Source organism: Pan troglodytes, chromosome 3 (assembly GCF_028858775.2).
Source record: "Pan troglodytes isolate AG18354 chromosome 3, NHGRI_mPanTro3-v2.0_pri, whole genome shotgun sequence".
Taxonomy (NCBI): Eukaryota; Metazoa; Chordata; class Mammalia; order Primates; family Hominidae; genus Pan; species Pan troglodytes.
In genome coordinates, this window is record NC_072401.2 from 99,140,890 (window position 1) to 99,162,021 (window position 21,132).

Genomic DNA, 21,132 nt, shown 5'->3' on the forward strand with positions numbered 1-21,132 from the left:
TTTTATATTTCATATAAAATACTTTCTGAAGTCTTACTCCCTTTGTCTAACTTAGAAATTCTTTTTTTTTTTCTGAGATGGAGTCTCACTCTGTCACCCAGGCTGGAGTGCAGTGGCACGATCTCGGCTCACTGCAACCTCCACCTCCCAAGTTCAAGCGATCCTCGTGTCTCTGCCTCCTAAGCAGCTGGGACAACAGGTGCACACCACCACACCTGGCTAATTTTTGTATCTTTAGTCGAGACAGGGTTTCACCATGTTGACCAGGCTGGTCTTGAACTCTGGACCTCAGATGAGTTGCCCACCTCGGCCTCCCAAAGTTCTAGGATTACAGGTGTGAGCCACTGTGCCAAGCCCAGAAATTCTTAAAGTGCTGGGATTATAGGTATGAGCCATTGCGCCCAGCCCAGAAATTCTTTATCATATTGGTACCTTTCACCTATTAACAAACAATAATTATTTTATTATAATTAAAATGTTTATATATAGTTTCTCCTTACTAGATTGCTATATAGTTGAGAATAGAGATTTTTCATTTTGGACTCAGAGCCTATACCATACTAGGATCATATTTATAAACTAGAAATAAATGAATATAGCCATGAAACAAAGGTAACAGTAACAATAACATATATAACATATCTAATATATAATAACTATAACATATGGTCCCACTGTATATCAAGTACTGTAATACATGCTTTTTTCAGTATAGATTTGTACTACATTTATAGCAGTTTTTATCCTTGTATCTGAGCTATCAAGTGATCAAAGTGCAATTTATACTATTTTCTCTTGATCCAATGAATCTACCTTTTCCTTATAACTGTAGCTTTGAATTTTTCTTTTTATTCCTAAGTAGTGGAACTCTTTTTCTAACATATATAATATATAAAACATAGGAAATGTAGCCCTTCTGAAAAAAGCAGATAACGGAGGACTAGACACATATACTCAGCACCCCCTTATCCTCTGCGAATAGCTTGTAGGGACCAATATAGAGACTAATGCCCTAAAAAATTTGTTTCCATCTCTACTTACTGTCAATCCATATGTTGAAATAGTAACCCCTAGTGTGATAGTATTAGAAAGTTGGCATTTGCAGGTCCTGAGGTAGAGCCCTCGTGAATGGAATTAGGCCCTTATAAAAGAGAGCTCCTTTGCCCTTCTGCCGTGTGAGGACACAGCAAGAAGACAGCTGTCTGTGAATCAGGAAGAAGACCCTCACAAAACACTAAATTTTATCTAGGATTTTCCAGTGTTCAGAGCTACGAGAAATAAATTTTTGTTGTTTATAAACCCCCCAGTCTCTGTTAGTTTGTTAAAGCAGCCAAAACCAACTCAGACATAGAGAGAATGGTAGTCTGAAAACCCAACTTGGGGCAGGATGAACATTTCCAAGAAGAATAATCCACTATATTAAATGCTGCTGCTAGGTTAAGTAAAATAAGGAGATTCGACACAGGATCTACCACAGGATTGGGCAAAAGATTTATGAGAGTCATTGATGAGCCATTTCTGTGGAGTAGTTGGGGAGAAAGCCTTACAAGTGTCAAATTAAAAGAGAATAAGAAAAGAGAAAATGGAAACAATGAATGTATGCTAGTACTTTGAGTAGCTTTTTAAAGAAGAAAATATAGAAACGGGTTTAATTGAAGGAAAAATGAGGCTGAGAGATATATTTAGATGGGACGATAGGCAAAATGGTTGTATGTTTACCTGAATGATTTGGCAGAGAGGAAAAAATGAAGTAAAGGGAGAAATTGCTGGTACAACATCATTGAGCAGATGAAGCAAATGAGATCTAGCAGGTAATTAAAGGTATTAGGCTTAAGTAGGAGGCAAGACAGTTCAACATCAGGAGGAGAAGTGGAGTAAATATGTAGAAATGCTGTTGGGGAAAGTGATGTGCTGATAGGACCATGTGGAAATGTTAAGTAAAATGTCTGAAAGTATTAACTAAAAGAGAATGAGAGAGCTGGGCGCAGTGGCTTAACGCCTATAATCTCAGCACTTTGGGAGGCAAAAGCAGCTGGATTGCTTCCAGAAGTCCAAGACCAGCCTGGGCAACAGGGCAAAACCCCATCTCTACAAAAAATACAAAAAATTAGCCAGGTATGGTGGTGCGTGCTTGTAGTTCCAGCTACCTGGGAGGCTGAGGTGGGAGAATTACTTGAGCCTAGGAGGTCAAGGCTGCAGTGAACTGTGATTGTACCACTGCACTCCAACCTGGGCAACAGAGTGAGACACTGTCTCAAAAAAATGAAAATAATTTCAATAAATAAAAGAGGATGGAGGGTGGGGGGAAGTACTAGAGATTTTAGAACAGAGAAGGTATGAAAGAGTTACCTATGAGAGTATAAGAATAACTGCACTAGAAAGAAATATTGACTGGTGGGCATCAATAAGGGCCTTCTGAATAGTAATTGGATGAATAATAAAGATGATAGTCCAAATTATAAGTGAAAGGAAGGAAAGAAAGATTGATGTGTCAAACCTCATACCAAAGTAAAAATATAAGGTAGCATAGAATCGAAGACAAAAATAAAAACCATATCCAAATCAAAAGAAAATATAAAGGCATTAAATAAATTAACTTAGGTATGAAGAAACACTAAGCCTAAGAAAATGATTTTTAAAAGTAAAGACAATTTTTAATAGATTTTACCAAACAAGCATGCAAAACATGGTAAAATTTCTTAGATAAGTTGGTAACCATTACTATACAGCAAATGAGTGGTTATGTTGAAATTCAAATACAAGTACTTTGGTCTGACTTTCTACTCTCTTAAATGTATACTCTAAGCTAATGACATAAAGGGTATTCCAAGATTGATGTCTTTGATACACGGCAAAAACAAACATGAAAGTGCAACTCATCTAAAGCTAATGATGTGAAAGGGACAAAAACACAACTAAAGCAATGTGGGAATTTTTTTAAAAATATTACCACTTTTCATAATCAAATGGTTTTTTTGAAAAATAAAATCTATAAAAATTCACTTGGCAAAGGAAACAACATAAATAGACCAATAATTATTTAAGAAATATGAAAAGATATTAAAGTATTACCACACTAAAAATAATTTCTAAAAAAATTACAGATATGTATTAAATGCCTTATAATATCCAAACCAATGAAGTAAAGGGAAATATGGCTGGCACCACTCTTTGAGCAGATGAAGTAAATGAGTTCTAGCATGTAATTAGAGGTATTAGGCTTAAATAGGAAGCAAGCCTTGTTTGCCAGTGATTCTAAGAATTTTTCCTTAAGAAATAATCAAAGGTAGGAACAAAGATCAGGTATAAAACTATCTTTATAGGGCTATTTATAATAATAGAAAAATTGAAAACTTTTTAAAGATCTCTTGCTATACTCCCAATAAAATATCTTTCTGCCATTTAACATTATTTTTCTGAGAATATGCAACAGAGAAAATACTTTTTTCTATTTTTGGTGAAAATATAATTAAATTACATATATGTTAATGCATTTTCTCATTTCTATAGTATAAAATTATTCTATCCCATAATTTAAAAAAAACCTACTAATTCCTTCTTTAAAATTACCCAGAATGAGGGTTTTAGACAAGTGGGTAATCTGCTAACAGAAGGATTTTCTAAATAAATTCCTTTATAATTTTTTCATTTGAGTAAAATTTTCTTTTCATAAAAATATATCTTTGTTAATTTCTGTACTACTTGAATAGATATTTAAATGAAACTAATTGCACTACAGATTGTTCTCTTGTGCCTTTTCTAAATTTTCATATTCATGGGATGTTTATCAATCTAAAATGTGATGTGAAGTCTGAATTCAAACTTCTAAGTGCACAATTTTCATCAAAAGAATTTCAAAGTAATAGAAAGTAAATGACTCAATTGAATTAATTAGTACTATCACACACATGCATCAATTTCTAGTTTATAAAATCACAGCCAAATAAGTGTTTTTTTAAAAATACAGTTGACTTTAACAAAAAGGTGTTAATCTATAGTAATAAACAATAAGAATCTCAATTTTTAAATTTAGAACTGAAAATGAGCAATAAACTAAACCTACAGTGTGATTCCAATTCTCAACATGTTCTGGATTTATACATGTTAATATTTTATCTCACTTATATTGTCCTACCCAATTCTGCTATTAAAAATTCACTCTGAAACTAATCTCTAATTGAGATTTTTCAAGCAATTATGTAACCTGCAAAAATTAAAAATTATACTCATAAAATGAATTCTGTTATTGAACTTCAATTAATTTCACCAGAATGTTTGCTTTTTTAAGAGATATATTTAAATCTTTTCTAATATTTAAAGGATTTTATAATGTTAAATTCATTGAAGTTTCTTCTATTTAGCTTTTTAAAATATTCTCACATAGTCACTGTATAATTTAAATTTCAGAAAATCAATATATTTGAAGCAAATAAAAAATCAGTATATTTGACTCGATCATTGTATTTGAAGCCTTATCTAAACCTTAAAAAAACATTTTTTTGGTCAAGAGACTGATTCAACAAGAGAATGTGAATGAATCAATAAAATTTACGGTTATTTTAAATAAATATACACATATTCTTTTCACTGAGAACTAAGTCAATGAGGAAAAATTTATGTCTAGATAAAAATTAGTGATTTATGAAAAGAAAATCCTGATTTTCCATTTTGCTAATTTATTCAATAAACATTTATTAATATAGTATTAGGTGCCAGATTCTGTGGGTGGAACCTGAATCATATACAATTAAATAAATAATTGCCTTCATGAAGCTCATAATGTAATATTGAGAGTTCTCAGTTGAAATTATAAGTGTGGGGGGAACTTTTATAGATTAATAAACCTTCTAAAATTGTATGCACATTTTTTTATGAGTATACACACATTTTCTCTCAAGCTTTTATTAGATCTTCAAAAAGGTCAATGATAGTAATCCAATAAATATCAATAACTAAAAGGAGCAAAGACAAACAGCTTAGCTAGTAATTGAAATAAGATGGGCAAAGTAAGATATATTCCAAAAGCAACTCTGACCTTCCTGCACCCATCAGAAATGGAGAGAGAACTAAATCTACCTGGGGAACTCCAGAGAGAATTTACAAAAAAATGAAAATAGCAAGCACACATTACAAATATAGGTGTACAATTTAAGAAGCCTCCAGATTTTTGCAAATATAATTGTATGGACCACCAGCATTGGACAGTTGGGGATCCTTTGTGGACATAAGACATTAAAAATGTATAACTATCTCAATGGCAGATCATACAGTTAAATAATTTTCAAGTATAACTGAATTGCAATTCTAAATCAATATCATGCATTTCTAGAATTATCTTTTTCTGTTAAAAAAAGTAAAAAGTTTACGGCAAATATGTTCTCAAGAGTCACCAACTTAAACTTCTTAAAGTCATGAGAGAGTGTCAAATTAAAATAAAAGAACAAGTTAATAATAAAGAGACCTAGTAATTTATCAACCCATCAACTTAAAAGTAACTTCTTTAAAGAAGGAAAATTATGATACAAGTATTTAGTGAAAAAGGTTTTTAATTATTCAAGGAAATAAATTGGTGTTGAGAAGACAAAAAAAAATTACAGACTCAGTTCTCAACAGAAAAGTTACCTTGAAGTTCAGTAAATATAGGATGTAATAGTTTGAAATTTCAAGAATACCTTAACAAACAACAATATAAAACCCATAAATGTTTTCTCTGACATGGGAAATAATTTTGCATAATAAATGTCTATCATAAAGTATAAATATATAATATTAAATTTATAAAATCTTAAGAAAGAAAAAGCAAGAATATCTTAAATACTAGAAAGACTAGTGGGAACATCCTTTATGAAGAATGCATCACAAAATGAAACAGGATACCATTAGATTGGCTGACATTTATTATTTGTGGATGCCATTAAAATGAGTTTTTTAAAGGAGAGAAATTCCTCAACTAAAGATGTAATATGATTTAATACCATCAAACTATGAACAACTAAAGTACCCAACTTATCAAGACCAATACCTTACTACTCAATACTTAAAGACCTTCCCTCACTATGCTCATCAATCTAAAGTAAACAAACATCATAAACTTTGCCCAGTCCTAATCAGTTCCCCACTTAAAAGACTTGCCTGAAGTCACCTAGCACAGATCCTAAAACCATATAAATACCCTCCCTTGACTTCCACCTTCGAAAATAGTACTAATACTCTCAAGAGATTCTCCCTTTCTGAAGTAAGTCTAATAAAATTAGCTTTGCTTAACCAGCAGGCATTAGTCTTTGTCTTTTGGAGGAATCAACAGCCAACAAGATAACAATTCTTCGATTACTCATTTTCATTTGTTTTATTTTCTCCTTTGATGGAATGCTGAAAAGTATTTAGATTGTGACATTTTATTTTTATTTACTTACTTTTTTTTTTTTTTGAGAAGGAGTCTCGCTCTGTCACCCAGGCTGGAGTGCAGTGGTGGAATTTTGGCTCACTGCAAACTCTGCCTCCCAGATCCAAGCGATTCTCCTGCCCCAGCCTCCCGAGTAGCTGGGACTACAGGTGCATGCCACCATGCCTGGATTATTTTTATATTTTTAGTAGAGACAGGGTTTCATCATGTTGGCCAGGCTGGTCTCAAACTCCTGACCTCAAGTATCTGCCCGCCTCAGCTTCCCAAAGTGCTGGGATTACAGGCATGAGACACTGTGCCTGGCCTTAGATTGTGACATTTTAAGTAAGGAGAAAAACATGTATTCAATATAAATAAACTTGTCATTAGCCCCAAAAAGAACATTCATTTTGGTTTGCACTCAGAATTAACTCTTAAATTAATTGTTACAAATCACTATAAAATATTTTACTTTCAATAGTTAGTAGGGTAGGAATGGGGAACCTATTTCATTCTAATTCTCTAAAGGGCAATAAAGGGCTATTGTGAACACAGTTTCTAAAATCTTTCAGGTTATGATCAGAAGGTCCATAGCTTAAAAGACACCTTTATTTATTATGAACTTAAATACAGCATCCATGTTCATTAAAAGAAAATAAAAGAGCAACACACAATTTTATTTGATCCACAGGGCTTTCTTGTGAGCTCTCTGATAAATAATTATTTCAATAAATACTAAGAGATTTCAATGTATGAATACAAACAAGTATGTAAACAAGTGAACTTTAATATTTGTAGGAATATAAATAAATTATATATATGAATACTGCAAAGCATATTTAGAGATAGAAAAGTTGTTTAAATAACTCTTAAATTCTTAAATAATTCTTTTTAAATGTCAGACCACATCTTCAAAAATCTCCTTAGTCAAAATATTTTCATTAATCAGCAATGTGAATAAAATATATGGAAAGGACTTTAATATATACATTTGTAGTACTTTCTGGAAATTAATTCTATTCTTGTGTCACTGATAAGAAGGAAATATTGACAAACCTCATATGTTGCTGGGCCTGGAGTAATCTCTTTGGACTCTTCAAAGCGCTTTGATGCTTTCACAAATAAGGGTATGGGGCAAGATTTCCTTAAAACAGGATTGTATGCTGCAGGACCTGAGAGACAACAAATGAAAAATTATGATAAAGTATATTTTAAAATTGTTGATTTTGGTCATATGAATATTAGGTTTGTGCTCTTAATGTATAAAATTAGCATGAAACAATCTTGAACCCATTGTTTTTGAATGCTTAAAATCATTTGGTTTATGTCTTTGAAATATGATAAGCATAAGATAGTGGCATCTGTTTACCTAATAATTAAATATATTACAGCAATAATTTCCAAAAAAGAGAAAACAGTACTCCCTCAATATACTTTTACATCATGAATGAAGATGCTTAATTCTTATATCCTAAATATTCATTCACATGTTCAGTGAGAAGTTAGGGCTTGAGCTGCATTTGGAAATACAAATGGGATTTAAAGAAGCAGAGAGGTGCTTTAATAGCATTCTGGGCAGTAAACATTACGGAAATCAAGACGCAAAGATGGAATGCACATGGAGCAATCAAATGTAGTAAACAGATGGTTTGCATGGAACAAGGCCTAACCCTAAATAAGGATTTTTGTACTTAAGCCAGTGGGTTCCAACTTGTGTTCTTCAATGCCCCCAAATTCTTACAGAAGTGACCACAGGATAATTTGTAGGTAAAGCCCAAGTTGAAAAGGTTTGAATTATTTTTATTCACAACATCTCTAAAAACTTTTGAGAACCACTTTCATAGACAATGGGTAGCTCTTAAAAGTTTTAGATTAAATAGTCATGAAAAGTGGTAGTTTAGAAAGTAAATTCTGGCAGATTCTTGATTCTCATGAAGAGTGTACAACCAAGATCCCTTGCATGTGCAGTTCAGGTAGCGTTCGAGCTCCTATGAGAGTCTAATGTCAGGTTAATCTGACAGGAGGTGGAGCTCAGGCGGTAATACTCACTTGCCCTCTGCTCACCTCCTGCTGGGCAGTCTGATTTCTAACAGGCCATTGACAGGTATAGGTCCTTGGCCCAGGGTACGGGACCTGTGGTCTAGTGAATGGAACCTAGCTAGTACGACTTCACAGAGAGAAGATAGGGAGAGGTAATTTTTTTTCTTCATTCATATTTTAAACAATACTATTGAGTGTCTATCACATGCCAAACCTTGTGTTTCAAGAGAATGTTAGAGGTCTACTATATCAAATGTTTCAAGAGGAGAGAAGACTTAGGAAGGACACTGTAGAATATGTGGAATATAATTTCAGAAGAATGGTAGTGAATGAAATTAGATTGGTGGCATCAGAGAGGCAATGTATGGGGAGAGAAAATAAAACCTTTGGCCACAGAATATTGACAATAAATATAAACAGTGAAATAGAAGAGTAGATATAATGATATTAATAAAATACAAAACTAATTTATCTGTATTTCCCTAATAAGCATGCAATTCAATCTACCTACTTTGGCAAATACATTCTTGTTGATGCTTTAAAATCTAAAATATTTTTAAATTAATAGGTTAGTATGAAACATTTTTAATGTTTTTAGCTTCATTAATATAGGACATTTCAAAATTTAAGACAAAGAAGGACATCTAGGCTCTAGCCCAATCATTCTAATATCAGCTCAATTAAGACATAGTATCTGAAGTTCCTTGTGGGAAGCTAATGTGTTTTGATATATCAAGTGAAAAGTTGGTATTTAAAATAAGGGAGGACATCCAGGCTCTAGCCCAGTCATTTTTAATATTAGTTCAATTAAGATATAGCTATCTAAAGTTCCTTGTGGGAAGCTAATGTGTTTTGATATACCAAGTGATAAGGAAAGTGTTTTTGCAAATGCCATCTTACTATAAAACAATAGCATGCACAACTTTGGAATAATATAATTTATATTTATAGTGCAGAGGAATAATGCACATATACATACATAACATCTTTACTGACAGACATTCAAACACAAACTATGTAAGGGAAAATATATCATCGACCATAGTATTCAGAATTAAAAAAACACAAACTATTATCATAAGCTGGGTACATCATAATTCCATAGTCAGTTAATTGAAAATTGTAGTTTTAACCATAAAGATATATAAAGCTTAATGCAACAGGTAAGGCTATTATCCAAACACTATTGTAACTGTAACTTTCATTTTCAATTATGAAGAAATATAGTCTATTCTCTACCCTTACCATCAGGCTACAGCAACTGATAAATATTTACATTCACAGCTATAACTCGTTAAAAGAAAAGAAGTTATTCAAATGTAATTGTAGATTTCTTTTTATTGGAATTCCTTTGAGGAACATTGAGTGAGGCAAAACTTCTCAATATGCATCTTGCTCCATTTTAGCACTTAGCCTGCTTTAAGCTACAGAATATTTTTTAAACAAAACAAAGCCTTATCATACTTAGTCTTAAAATACATTTTCAATTACATATGCTATTGCTTATATGATACAGGTCAAAGACTTACATTGCTTCATCAGCTCTCATTCATAGCTAGATTATGCAGAAACTATCTTCTTTTTAGATACCAAAATGTCACATTTTAATCACAGGTAATAAGGAAGAAAACTTCTCATTCCAAATCAAACACCTATGAAAAGTCTGCCTGAATCATGGCTAGTGTATAATGGGAAATTCAAGAGTAGGTGATTCTTATAATTGCATATTTTCCAGCCCTGTGACAACTCAGTCTCTATGAAATGTCAACCAATGCTACAGGGCAAAAATGGAACATAACAGGAACAGTGAGTAATTTAAAATAAAAACCTATGTTTCTGTCCCTTCAATATGAACATCTTGGTACATTAGAGTGGCCTCAGAAAAAAACAACTTCTATAAATAAAGCTACAAAATCTCAGATTTCATAAGTTGTTTGCTTTATAATGAGCTAAAATTATAAATAATGTAATCATTCTTACTATGAATACTTTTTTTCATGTGAAGGTGACACAAATCTACTAAAAATTAAATATCCCATATATGAGCATACTAAAAACCTAGAAGAAAACCTAGGCAATACCATTCAGGACATAGGCATGGGCAAAGACTTCATGACTAAAACACCAAAAGCAATGGCAACAAAATCCAAAACTGACAAATAGGATCTAATTAAACTAAAGAGCTTCTGCACAGCAAAAGTAACTATCATCAGAGTGAACAGGCAACCTACAGAATGGGAGAAAATTTTTGCAATCTACCCATCTGACAAAGGGCTAATATCCAGAATCTACAAAGAATTCAAACAAATTTACAAGAAAAAAATAACCCTGTCAAAAGGTTGGTGAAGGATGTGAACAGACACTTCTCAAAAGAAGACATTTATGTGGCCAACAAACATGAAAAAAAGCTCATCATCACTGGTCATTAGAGAAATGTAAATCAAAACCACAATGAGGTACCATCTCCATCTCATGCCAGTTAGAATGGTGATCATTTAAAAAATCAGGAAACAACAGATGCTGGAGAGGATGTGGAGAAACAGGAATGCTTTTATGTTGTTGGTGTGAGTGTCAATTAGTTCAACCATTGTGGAAGACAGTGTGGCAATTCCTCAAGGATCTAGAACCAGAAATACCATTTGACCCAGGAATCCCATTACTGAGTATATACTCAAAGGACTATTAATCATTCTGCTATAAAGACACATGCACACGTATGTTTATTGCAGCACTGTTCACAATAGCAAAGACTTGGAGCCAACCCAAATGCCCATCAATGATAGACAAGATAAAGAAAATGTGGCACATATACACCATGGAATACTATGCAGGTATAAAAAAAGGATGAGTTCATGTCCTTTGCAGGGACATGGATGAAGCTGGAAACCATTATTCTCAGCAAACTAACACAGGAACAGAAAACCAAACACCACATGTTTTCACTCAGAAGTGGGAGATGAACAATGAGAACACATGGACACAGGGAGGGGAACATCACACACTGGAGGCTGTGGGGGTGGGGGGTGGAAGGCTAGGGGAGGGATAATAACATTAGGAGAAATACCTAATGTAGGTGACGGGTTGATGGGTGCAGCAAACCACCATGGCACGTGGTGCCTATGGCCACGTGCCATGGTGGTGCCTATGAAACAAACCTGCACGTTCTGCACATGTATCCCAGATCTTAAAGTACAATTTTTAAAAAGGGGTTAAAAATCAGTTAGGAAATTGTTCATTGAAATTTCATGGTTTTAAAATGTCATTTAGAAAGTTTATACATTTATGGAACACATTTTCTCATACTGATTTTATTCTTCAGCTTTACAAATGAAGTAATAGCAAAGAGAAAAGACTAGTACACAAAGAAGTATCATCATCAATGCCAGAGACACATTTAGGTTTAATGCTCTTCCACTACCTCTAAGACTAGATTTGATTAAATGGCACTTCAGATGACCATAGAACTGCACAGTCTATTAAATTGAGCTATAGGTAACAAGAGAAAAAAGAGTCCCAATACTACACGAATTTTAAACAAAATGTCCATGTTTATTTTTGCCATCCCTTTAAATTATCCGTTCAAAAACCAAAAGGGTATTACATATTTTAAGAAATAAGATTTTACATGTTCAAGGATATCTTAAAGTTATTATAGAGTATCTGGAAGTTATTGTGTACAAAGCCCCTAAGAAATGAACTATTTTAATGTACTCCAAACTAAGTAGACTGAGAAATTCATCTCCTGGCATCTACCTAAAGCATGCACCTGTTAAAACATGTGTTCCTAGCACTGATTAAGCTATAGGGCTGTCACTGTTATGACATATAAATACAAAGTCATATGGATTTGGCTTGACTGAAATATCTCTTCAGACAGCAATGTCTGTTTATCTGTGTACCTCTAATACATACTTATCAAAATGTACATCCATAAGCCCTGTCAAGTGAAGTCTTTCAACTGCTGCTATAAAAAAGATATTTCCACTCTGTGATAACGTAAGTACATTGTAGGTAAATTTGAATGACTTTCACCAGTCATAAATGTGGGTGTAATACAGTTTCTGTGTGAATTACAGGAACCAACTGGAAGGAAGGATAATCACCCTTCACCTAAAACCACTTTGAGTAGGCAGTACATAAATATGTAACACATGAATTATTTTTAAGAATGAACAGAATTACCAAATAATAAAATATGAAGTTGTCTTCGAGGTAAACAGAATACTTCACAATTGTCCTGAAATATTAGTGGCAAATTCTCATAATTAAATTTTGGTTTTATACTTCACAGTTCTTACATAAAGGTTTGGAGCCATACTGCCAAGAAAATTATCAAGGCAAAAAAGGAGAATAAGTCTCAACATATATTTGAAGTTCCCTTAGATCACCATTATCAGGGCTAAATTAGCACCACTCTATTTAGCAAGGCATTCCCTCTGTCAAGACTGATACTTATCTCTGGGAATATTGCATGTACAAATCAGGATAATGCTAAAACATGTCACATCACAGATGAAGTCACATAAAGTCCTTTAAATAAAATACCAACTTTATTTTAAAAATAATTAAAACACTTGATTTAAATAAACTAAATTCTTCACAAACATTAAAGAAAATCACTAATTTATACCATTTAAATTGTGACTATTTTCCATTTTCTCAACTTGTTAAAAATTGTAAGGTTTCTAAATATGTTTGGATTTGAATCTGCTGCTAACATCTTTACCTGTATAGGTCTGCTAGGAAAAAGCTAGAGTCAAAGAGTTTAGAGTTTCCAGAAAGAGGAGCCTACATTATTTATTTAGTGAGAAGCCAATTAAGCAAAGATTAATATTTCATTTACAACTTAAATGAACAAATTCTCTAGCCTAAAGCAAATATATGTTATAGATGAAATGAATGATACAATACTTTTCATGCTTTGATGTCATCAAAATTTTTTTACATTCATTGGATATTAAACAAGAACTATTAGATTAACCATTGAATATTTCAGTAACCTCTGTCCTCCTTTTGAGTGAAGCAAAATCTATATATAGATTTAAATCTAAATAAGAATGCTTTTCTTCACCCTTACAGTATTCTCTGGTCACTATGATCCTGTAATCGTGTAATGTAAATATTCTTAACCTTGTTCCTATGTCCTACTAGAATAAGAGACAGCAGACTACTGCGAGATTTCAGCAGCATTCTTCCCTTTCAAAGCTTCTCATCAACTAAGGCTGAATATTCCTAATCCAAAAATCTGAAATCCAAAGTACTCCAAAATCTGAAACTTTTCAAGCATCAACATGATGCTCAAAGAAAATACTCATTGATACATTTCAGATTTTGGATTTTCAGATTAGGGATGTTGAACTGTTGAGTATAAGTAATGCAAATCTAAGATCCAAAAACTTTGAAATCTGAAACACTTCTGGTCCCAATCATTTTGGATAAGACTGCCACTGGTTAATTACAATCAAGACTACTAACAGTGGAATTTTTTACATTAATAATGTCTACTTCCAAATAATTAAGGGATTCCTCATCTGGCTTTAGTACCTACAGCTCACAGGGTTTATTCACTACCCTTCTATAGCTTTAGAAATGTTACTCCACTGGTCTCTGGCTGAACTTGTTGTAGGGCATGACATATCAGACTAAAAAACAAAAACAATCATATGCAGCATCATATATTTTATGTTGTTCATGGACCACAGACATCAGAATCATCCCAATTAATGTAAAAATGAAGATTCCTTGGATTCATCCCAAAATAATAAATCATATTCTCTGAAAGTGGGACCAAGAAAACAATTTCAACAAAACCCATTGGTTTTGACCTCTAAACTACAATTTAGTGTGTTGTTGTTCTTAAAAATATTTATACTTTAAATCAGTTTTCTCTCAAATAATCTTGGTAACCAGTGATCCAGACAAAGAATAAACCTTCCGAAATTCTGGATGAGACTATAATTTTCTCTGAAATATATCTGAATCTTATGTGCCTGCCTACAGTAGAGCCTCTATAAATGCTTATTGAGCTGAACTGAACTGAATCAAGAAAGGAAGAATCAATTTATGAGCTACCTAGAATCTACTTCTGTGACTTTAAGCATTTTAACCATTTTCTTGTCATTTTACTTTCTTTTTAGTAATTGTCCATGAAAAGAAATAGATGGATTGAAGTCGCATTTCTATTTATAATATGCAAATAGCATTTAGATGATACATCACATAAATATTTGTAAATATGTTAGAGCAATTGTTACCTGGGAGGAAAGAGATTAACATGAGACTGGCAGTATTAAGCTAGGAAAAAGACTTTCTTTTCAGTATACATTCTTCACTACAGTATGAATTCTGTTATGTGGATGTCATACTATTTTAATCTTGGACCAAATTGGCAAACTTATTTCATGATAACTGAAGAGGCAATGCTTGCAAGTATATTTTCATCTCTATGTTATTTTAGCCTATTATTTCTAGAATAAATCTTAAACCTAAATTGAAATTCAAGCTTTCTATAGCCATGTGACCTTGATTAATTCTCTAAATCATGCTCACCTTTAGTCTTCTCTTTTGTAATAGAAATAAAAAAAAACAGCTCAGAGAAGTTAAACAACTTTCATAAGTTATAAAATGAGTAAGGATCAAAGTACCTGCTTTTCATCCTTGGAATATCCCTGAGAGGGTAGAAAGGGGAAAATTATTATTTAAACTTCACAGGAAACAGAGTTAAATAGCAGAGCTGTGGCTTCACTTTATGGTTTTAACAGCTCTTTTTACTACTTCATGCTGCCTTCTTAATCTCCATTAGATGTCTCAGCACCTCCAAAACCATCAAATTTGCCAAACAAATATCATATTAATCAAATGACAATGTTATGCTTTTACCACAGCATGACAATTCTCTTAAAGGTGAACTGGGTCTAGGAGATGGAATAAATAAGCATAGTTGATAAATTTAGGGAATTTTTTTCTTGAATTAATTACTAATTAATTCACTAGCATACCAAAAATAGAGGTAATTTTTGTTTTACCCATATATTTTAAAAGTTGTAAGTATAAACACATTTAAGGAAAGCACAGATATCACAATTCTAAAAATCAAGTTGTCTTCAAATCTCCATATTACCACACTGCTAGTTGTCAAGGCTACCACACACTGCTACTTTCAAAGCCTGTTATAAACAACAATAAAACAAATTCTAGAGTTAAATGCTATTTTTCTAGAATCCAATAGCACTACATCCTATCTTTGGGTGAAGGCTGCCTCTCTGTGGTAGAATGCAATGTGATGTCTTCCCTAAGAGACAATCTTCTCCTTCATATTTTTAACTAGAAATCATCTGTATAATATTCAAAAACATACAGATTTAAATACAGTGCCTTAACCATTTCTTTCAGGATTATACTTTTGCCTTCATGTTTAGAAAAATCTTTGAACTGCAAGGAACAGCCTCACTCATTTAGGCAAGCACGTATAGCAAGAGATGAAAACAGCATTTTTTGCTAGTAACAGAAATCAAGTAAAAACGAATTACTCAAAAAGAACAGTCATGTTTGCTGTCTTTTTTGAAAGCTGAAGTCATTATTCACTTTACACTGAGTGACCTCTGCTGGTCAGAAAGACACATATTAATGGACATCATACCTACCAGAAAGCAGCTGTTATCTTAATTTCCCCAAGTAATTACTCAGATATATTGTGTGTCATAAGAGGAAGTTGGTTATTCACTTACAGTGCAACAATACAGGAACATATCCTATTTCAAATACTGAAAGTCAAGAAGCAAATATCAAATGGATATCTTTTACAAACATTGAGTTAATTGTTATTTCTTCACTAATGTCCATTGTTAGTTGAAATAAAAGTAGACTCAAAAGGTCTTCTTATTATAAGACTTATTTTGAAAGGAAGTATACTCTATAATAAAAAAAATTAAGATTTTGGTATTTTTAACTATATCATGACCGAAATCTTAGCATTTGTACACTATTAACTGAAATAAACAAAACATATTTATACAATAAACATATGACTTGTTATAGCTCAGAAGTAAAGAATTTATTTAGCTAAGTAATACAGTTACAAAAATTACATTTACCTTCTCTAAAACAGAACATGGTACACATCAGAAACTGTAAAACCTAATTAGGAGAAGGTATCCAGAGACTCAGAGTAAACATTTAAACAACCAATATCAAAATACTCTTTTTAAAACATACATCACTGCAAAAACTCTGCAGATTGTTTTTCTTTATAATTTTAATAGAGGTCACAACCTTTGACATGAAATATATCAATAAAAACACCAAAGAATGTTGCCTACAAAAATTTTTTATTAAGAAAATTATTATATATCCTGATTGCTAATTATTACAATGTCCCCCTCCCCTCCTTTTTTTTTCTTTTTAACAATGTCCAGGAAGGGAAAAAAAAAAAGAAGCATATTTGGTCTTTGCTTCAGCAAATACTGAAATCTATTTATATGCAAATAAGCTATCCATGATTAGTATGAGAAAAGACTTGTGTATAAATGAGACATAAATTATCACTAGAAGCCATTAATGAAATCTATTTCAAAACATAACATTTTACAAGAGCCCTCACTCATGTAATATTTGCTTAAGCCTCGAGGGGAAATGGTGAGTTCTACACTTAGATGAAATCTGATACTACATTATTTCCCATGCCAATTTGTTTTATAAAATGAATTTATCCTTTCCTTAAAAATGACTTGATAATTGTAACTCCAGTGAGTCTTTTTAGAGAACTTCATCATTAAAATGAGAGCCTTATGTGTTTGTCACATAATTGCCACACTTTTTGAGGGGTTTTATTTTGTGTCTGTTAGAATAATTGTCATTCTTTAGGGTTTAAAATGTTAACATTCATTTTTATATTTTACATATATTCATTTTTATATTCTGAATATAAAAATGAACAAATAGATGAGTCTTAAGAGGGAATGTGAGTCTTTCCGGAATAAGTTGAATTTCTATTGAAAATAATAAAATAAGCAATAATTAATAGACCTATAAAATACTTTTGTATACTTTTTTCATTTTCTTTTGAGATATCTTGTTTTGTTCTCCTTTACATCATAAATTTCTTTAGTCCATATTTGAGTCTCTGCCAATTTTTTTTTTTTTTTTTGAGACGGAGCTTTCCTCTGTCGCCCAGGCTGGAGTGCAGTGGTGCGATCTCGGCTCACTGAAAGTTTAGCCTCCCGGGTTCACGCCATTCTCCTGCCTCAGCCTCCTGGGTAGCTGGGACTACAGGTGCCCACCACCACACCCGGCTAATTTTTTTTTTTTTTTTTTTTTTTTTGTATTTTTAGTGGAGACGGGGTTTCACCATGTTAGCCAGGATGGTCTCCATCTCCTGACCTCTTGATCCGCCTGCCTCGGCCTCCTAAAGTGCTGGGATTGTAGGCGTGAGCCACCGCGCCCAGCGGAGTCCCTGCCAATTTTAAATATCGCAGATATTTCTTCTTTCTGTCATCTACTGAGCTTTTCCTAGGATGTCAAATGTTGAAGAGAAATGCTTCGTTTTAAAACAGTTAAGCTCAGATTATTATTTTTATAGTCGTTACTTTTGGAGTTTTTAGTAAGAAGTATTTCCCCACTTTCTAGGTTGTAACAGTATTCTCTTAGACACTGAGGACTCCAAAAGGCGGGAGGGAGGGAGGGGTTAAGGGTTAAAAATCTACTTATTGGATACTGTGTTCACTATTGGGATGACGGATTCAATGGAAGACCAAACCCCACCATTATGCAATATATTCATGCAGCAAACATGCAAGTGTACCCACTGAATCTGATTTCTTTTTAATTAAAAAATCAGTATTCACTGATATTTTCTTCAAATAACTTTGTAGTTTTAACTTTCCATTTAGGTCTTTAATCCATATAGATTCCATTTTTGTGCATGGTATTTTGTAAGGATCTAATCTTATTTTCTCTGTTAAATGTATTGGTCCATTTTCACACTGCTATAAAGAACTGCCTGAGACTGGGTAATTTATAAGCAGAAAAGGTTTAATTGACTCACATTTCCACGTGGCTAGGGAGGCCTCAGGAAATGTACAGGCATGGTGGAAGGTGAAGGGGAAGCAAGCGCTTCTTCACGAGGCAGTAGGAGAGAGAGCATGAAGAGGGAAGTGCCACTTTTAAACCATCAGATCTTGTGATAACACTATCATGAGAACGGCATAAGGGAAACTGTTCCCATGATCCAATCACCTCCAACCAGGTCACTCCCTCAACACGTGGTGATTACAATTTGAGATGAGATTTGGGTGGGGACACAGAGCCAAACCATATCAGTAAGTTTGTCAGTTTTCCCAGTATGTCAACTAAATAATTTTTGTTTACCTATTGAGTTGCAGTGACATCTTTACAATAAATTGTCTTCACATATACATTAATCTGTCTCTGAATTTTCTGTTTCCTTATCCATTTGTCTTGCTTTTGTGACAAAACCGCGAAGTTTTTATTAATATAGATTTGCAGTGTGTCTTAATAAATGGTATTGGAATTTCGCCCCTTCTCTATTCCTTTTTTTAAGCTCTTCACATACCTTTATTTTTACACACATTTATATGAGATCATTAATTTCTTCAAAATATCCAACTGGAATCTTAAGTGGGGTTACATTTATAGATTAAGAAAAGTAAAACTGATATCTTGATTATATAAAGTCATCACATTCAAGTGCCTAGAATAGCTCTTCATTTATTCAGACCACTATCTATGTCTATTATTAGTTTAAAAATTCTCTTTATGAAATTGTTTTTTCTTATTTAATCCTAGGAACGTTATTTTTACAGTGAGTTGTACATTATTTCATTACTCTTTTGAAAATGATCACTGCTGGTATTGAGAACTGTTACTGGCTGTGTAAGTCATTCTCTATCCAGCAAGTGTGGTGAATTTTCTTATCAGTTCTAGTAGTTTCTGGATATTTTTTAAATTTGCTATATGACGCTATAATCTGCAATTTAAAGTAGGTTTATATCTTTTCTTCCAATACTTCCTTCTTTTTGTGTTATTAGGTATTCTATCCTTAGGTATTGATGTGAACCACATACTTTGTTAAGAAGGTGTGGTAATAGTAGGTATCCTTGTCTTCCTTTCTTTAAGAATAATGTCTTAGTATTATAGCCTTTATGAAGTTAAGAAAGTTACTTATATTCATAACTTTCTGAGATTTTTAAATCACAATAGGTATATTTAATTTAAAAATTGCTTATGCAGGTCTTTATTCAAGTACTTCTTGAAAGAGTACAGTACAGAAATATGAGAATACCCTAGAAAATACTGCTCCCAGAACTCTTCTTGACTCAAATCCTGTTGATTTATCTTTGCTTTTAGGTGACTAGGCAGTTTAGAATGCAATATATTTTTGCCTATCTCCCCCTACTATGCTTAATACTTGCTATTACGAGAAAAGAGCATGTGCAAATGAGGATGAGGTATGATAGTGGGAAGGCAGTCGGGTGTTCTACTTATTCATCCTAAAGTCCACTAATAAATTCATCTTAAATTCCAATAATACATACATCCGTTCCTCTGCTAACCTACACAGAGTTGCAAGTCAGAACTGTTGCTAAAAGGGAGACCAAGAAGAGAATAGTACCACTTTTTTTTTAGTGCACCCAAAGAGCACCCAAACAAGATAAATATTTAGTCTTTGTTTTCTTAAGTATGATAAGAAGCCACATGAAAGACAAAGACCAAAATAAATAGAAAAACTGACCCTGAAGGAAAAAAAATAGTTTAGGAAAATATAGAAAATATGTAACTTTCAAAATTGAATAGTATGATAAAATACATTCACAATAATATTGCATCTATAAAACAAAGAGCATTCTGAGAACAATGTACTCCAGGAGCACATAACTGTTGGTATAGAAAATTATAAGAAAAATAGCTTACAAAAACCCTTACAGAATTTAGAGTAAAAAGGCAGAGAGAGAGAAAAAATATGAAAGATGAAAAGATATTTTAAAAAATAAATTCTATTGGAACCAAAATCCATGTTTCCAGAAAGACAAAATTAAAATGCTGAAAACAAATTACAAAATACAGATTGCTTAAAAAAGATAGAATTCTTCAAATGTAAAAGGACACTATAAAACATAAATGACCTGAGTCCAGGCATTGAAAGATATTCAGCCATAGATATATTACTGTGAAACTGTAGAACATTAAGAATTTTTTAAAATTCTAAATGTTTCCAAAAAAAGGAAGGTCTTAAGTCCCCCACAAAGGAAAAAAAAAATCAAAATGCCTTCTGATCGTATTGGCATCAGCAAAACCAGATTCTAGAAGACAATGAAGCAAAAGAAAAAAAAGTAAGATCAAAATGAAGATATCTTGAAATATAAAGTCCTGCCACCACCTCTATAAAATGAAAGCCCAGGTTTAATACAAATCAGGCCTAGAGAAAAATCAATCCAAACAAAAACAGATCAATGGGCTCCAGAAAAGAGGTCTCCAGAGGGGTTGAAACTTTGGATAAAATGAGAATCAACTCAAGAAAAAAGTAGACAATTTGTATGATATTCTACTTATATGAGGTGGCTAAAGTAGTCAAATTCATAGAGACAGAAAATAGAATGGTAGTCGTCAGGGGCTAGAGAGGAAGTTATTGTTTAATGACAAGAGTTTCAAGTTTTGCAAAATGAAAAGAGTTCTGTGGATAGATGGTGGTGATG

At 32.8% G+C, this 21,132-nt stretch overlaps 1 protein-coding gene across 7 annotated transcripts in view; it reads right to left on the reverse strand.

Annotated features, from left to right (window-relative positions):
- STPG2 (sperm tail PG-rich repeat containing 2) overlaps positions 1-21,132 on the reverse strand; it is a 711,650-nt gene that overhangs the window by 262,979 nt on the left and 427,539 nt on the right. For all 7 annotated transcript variants that reach the window (XM_054683204.2, XM_016951896.4, XM_016951895.4 and 4 more), the window contains one exon: positions 7,439-7,554. In XM_054683204.2, coding sequence (XP_054539179.1) covers positions 7,439-7,554 — 116 coding nt within the window. The remainder of the gene's footprint in view (positions 1-7,438; positions 7,555-21,132) is intronic.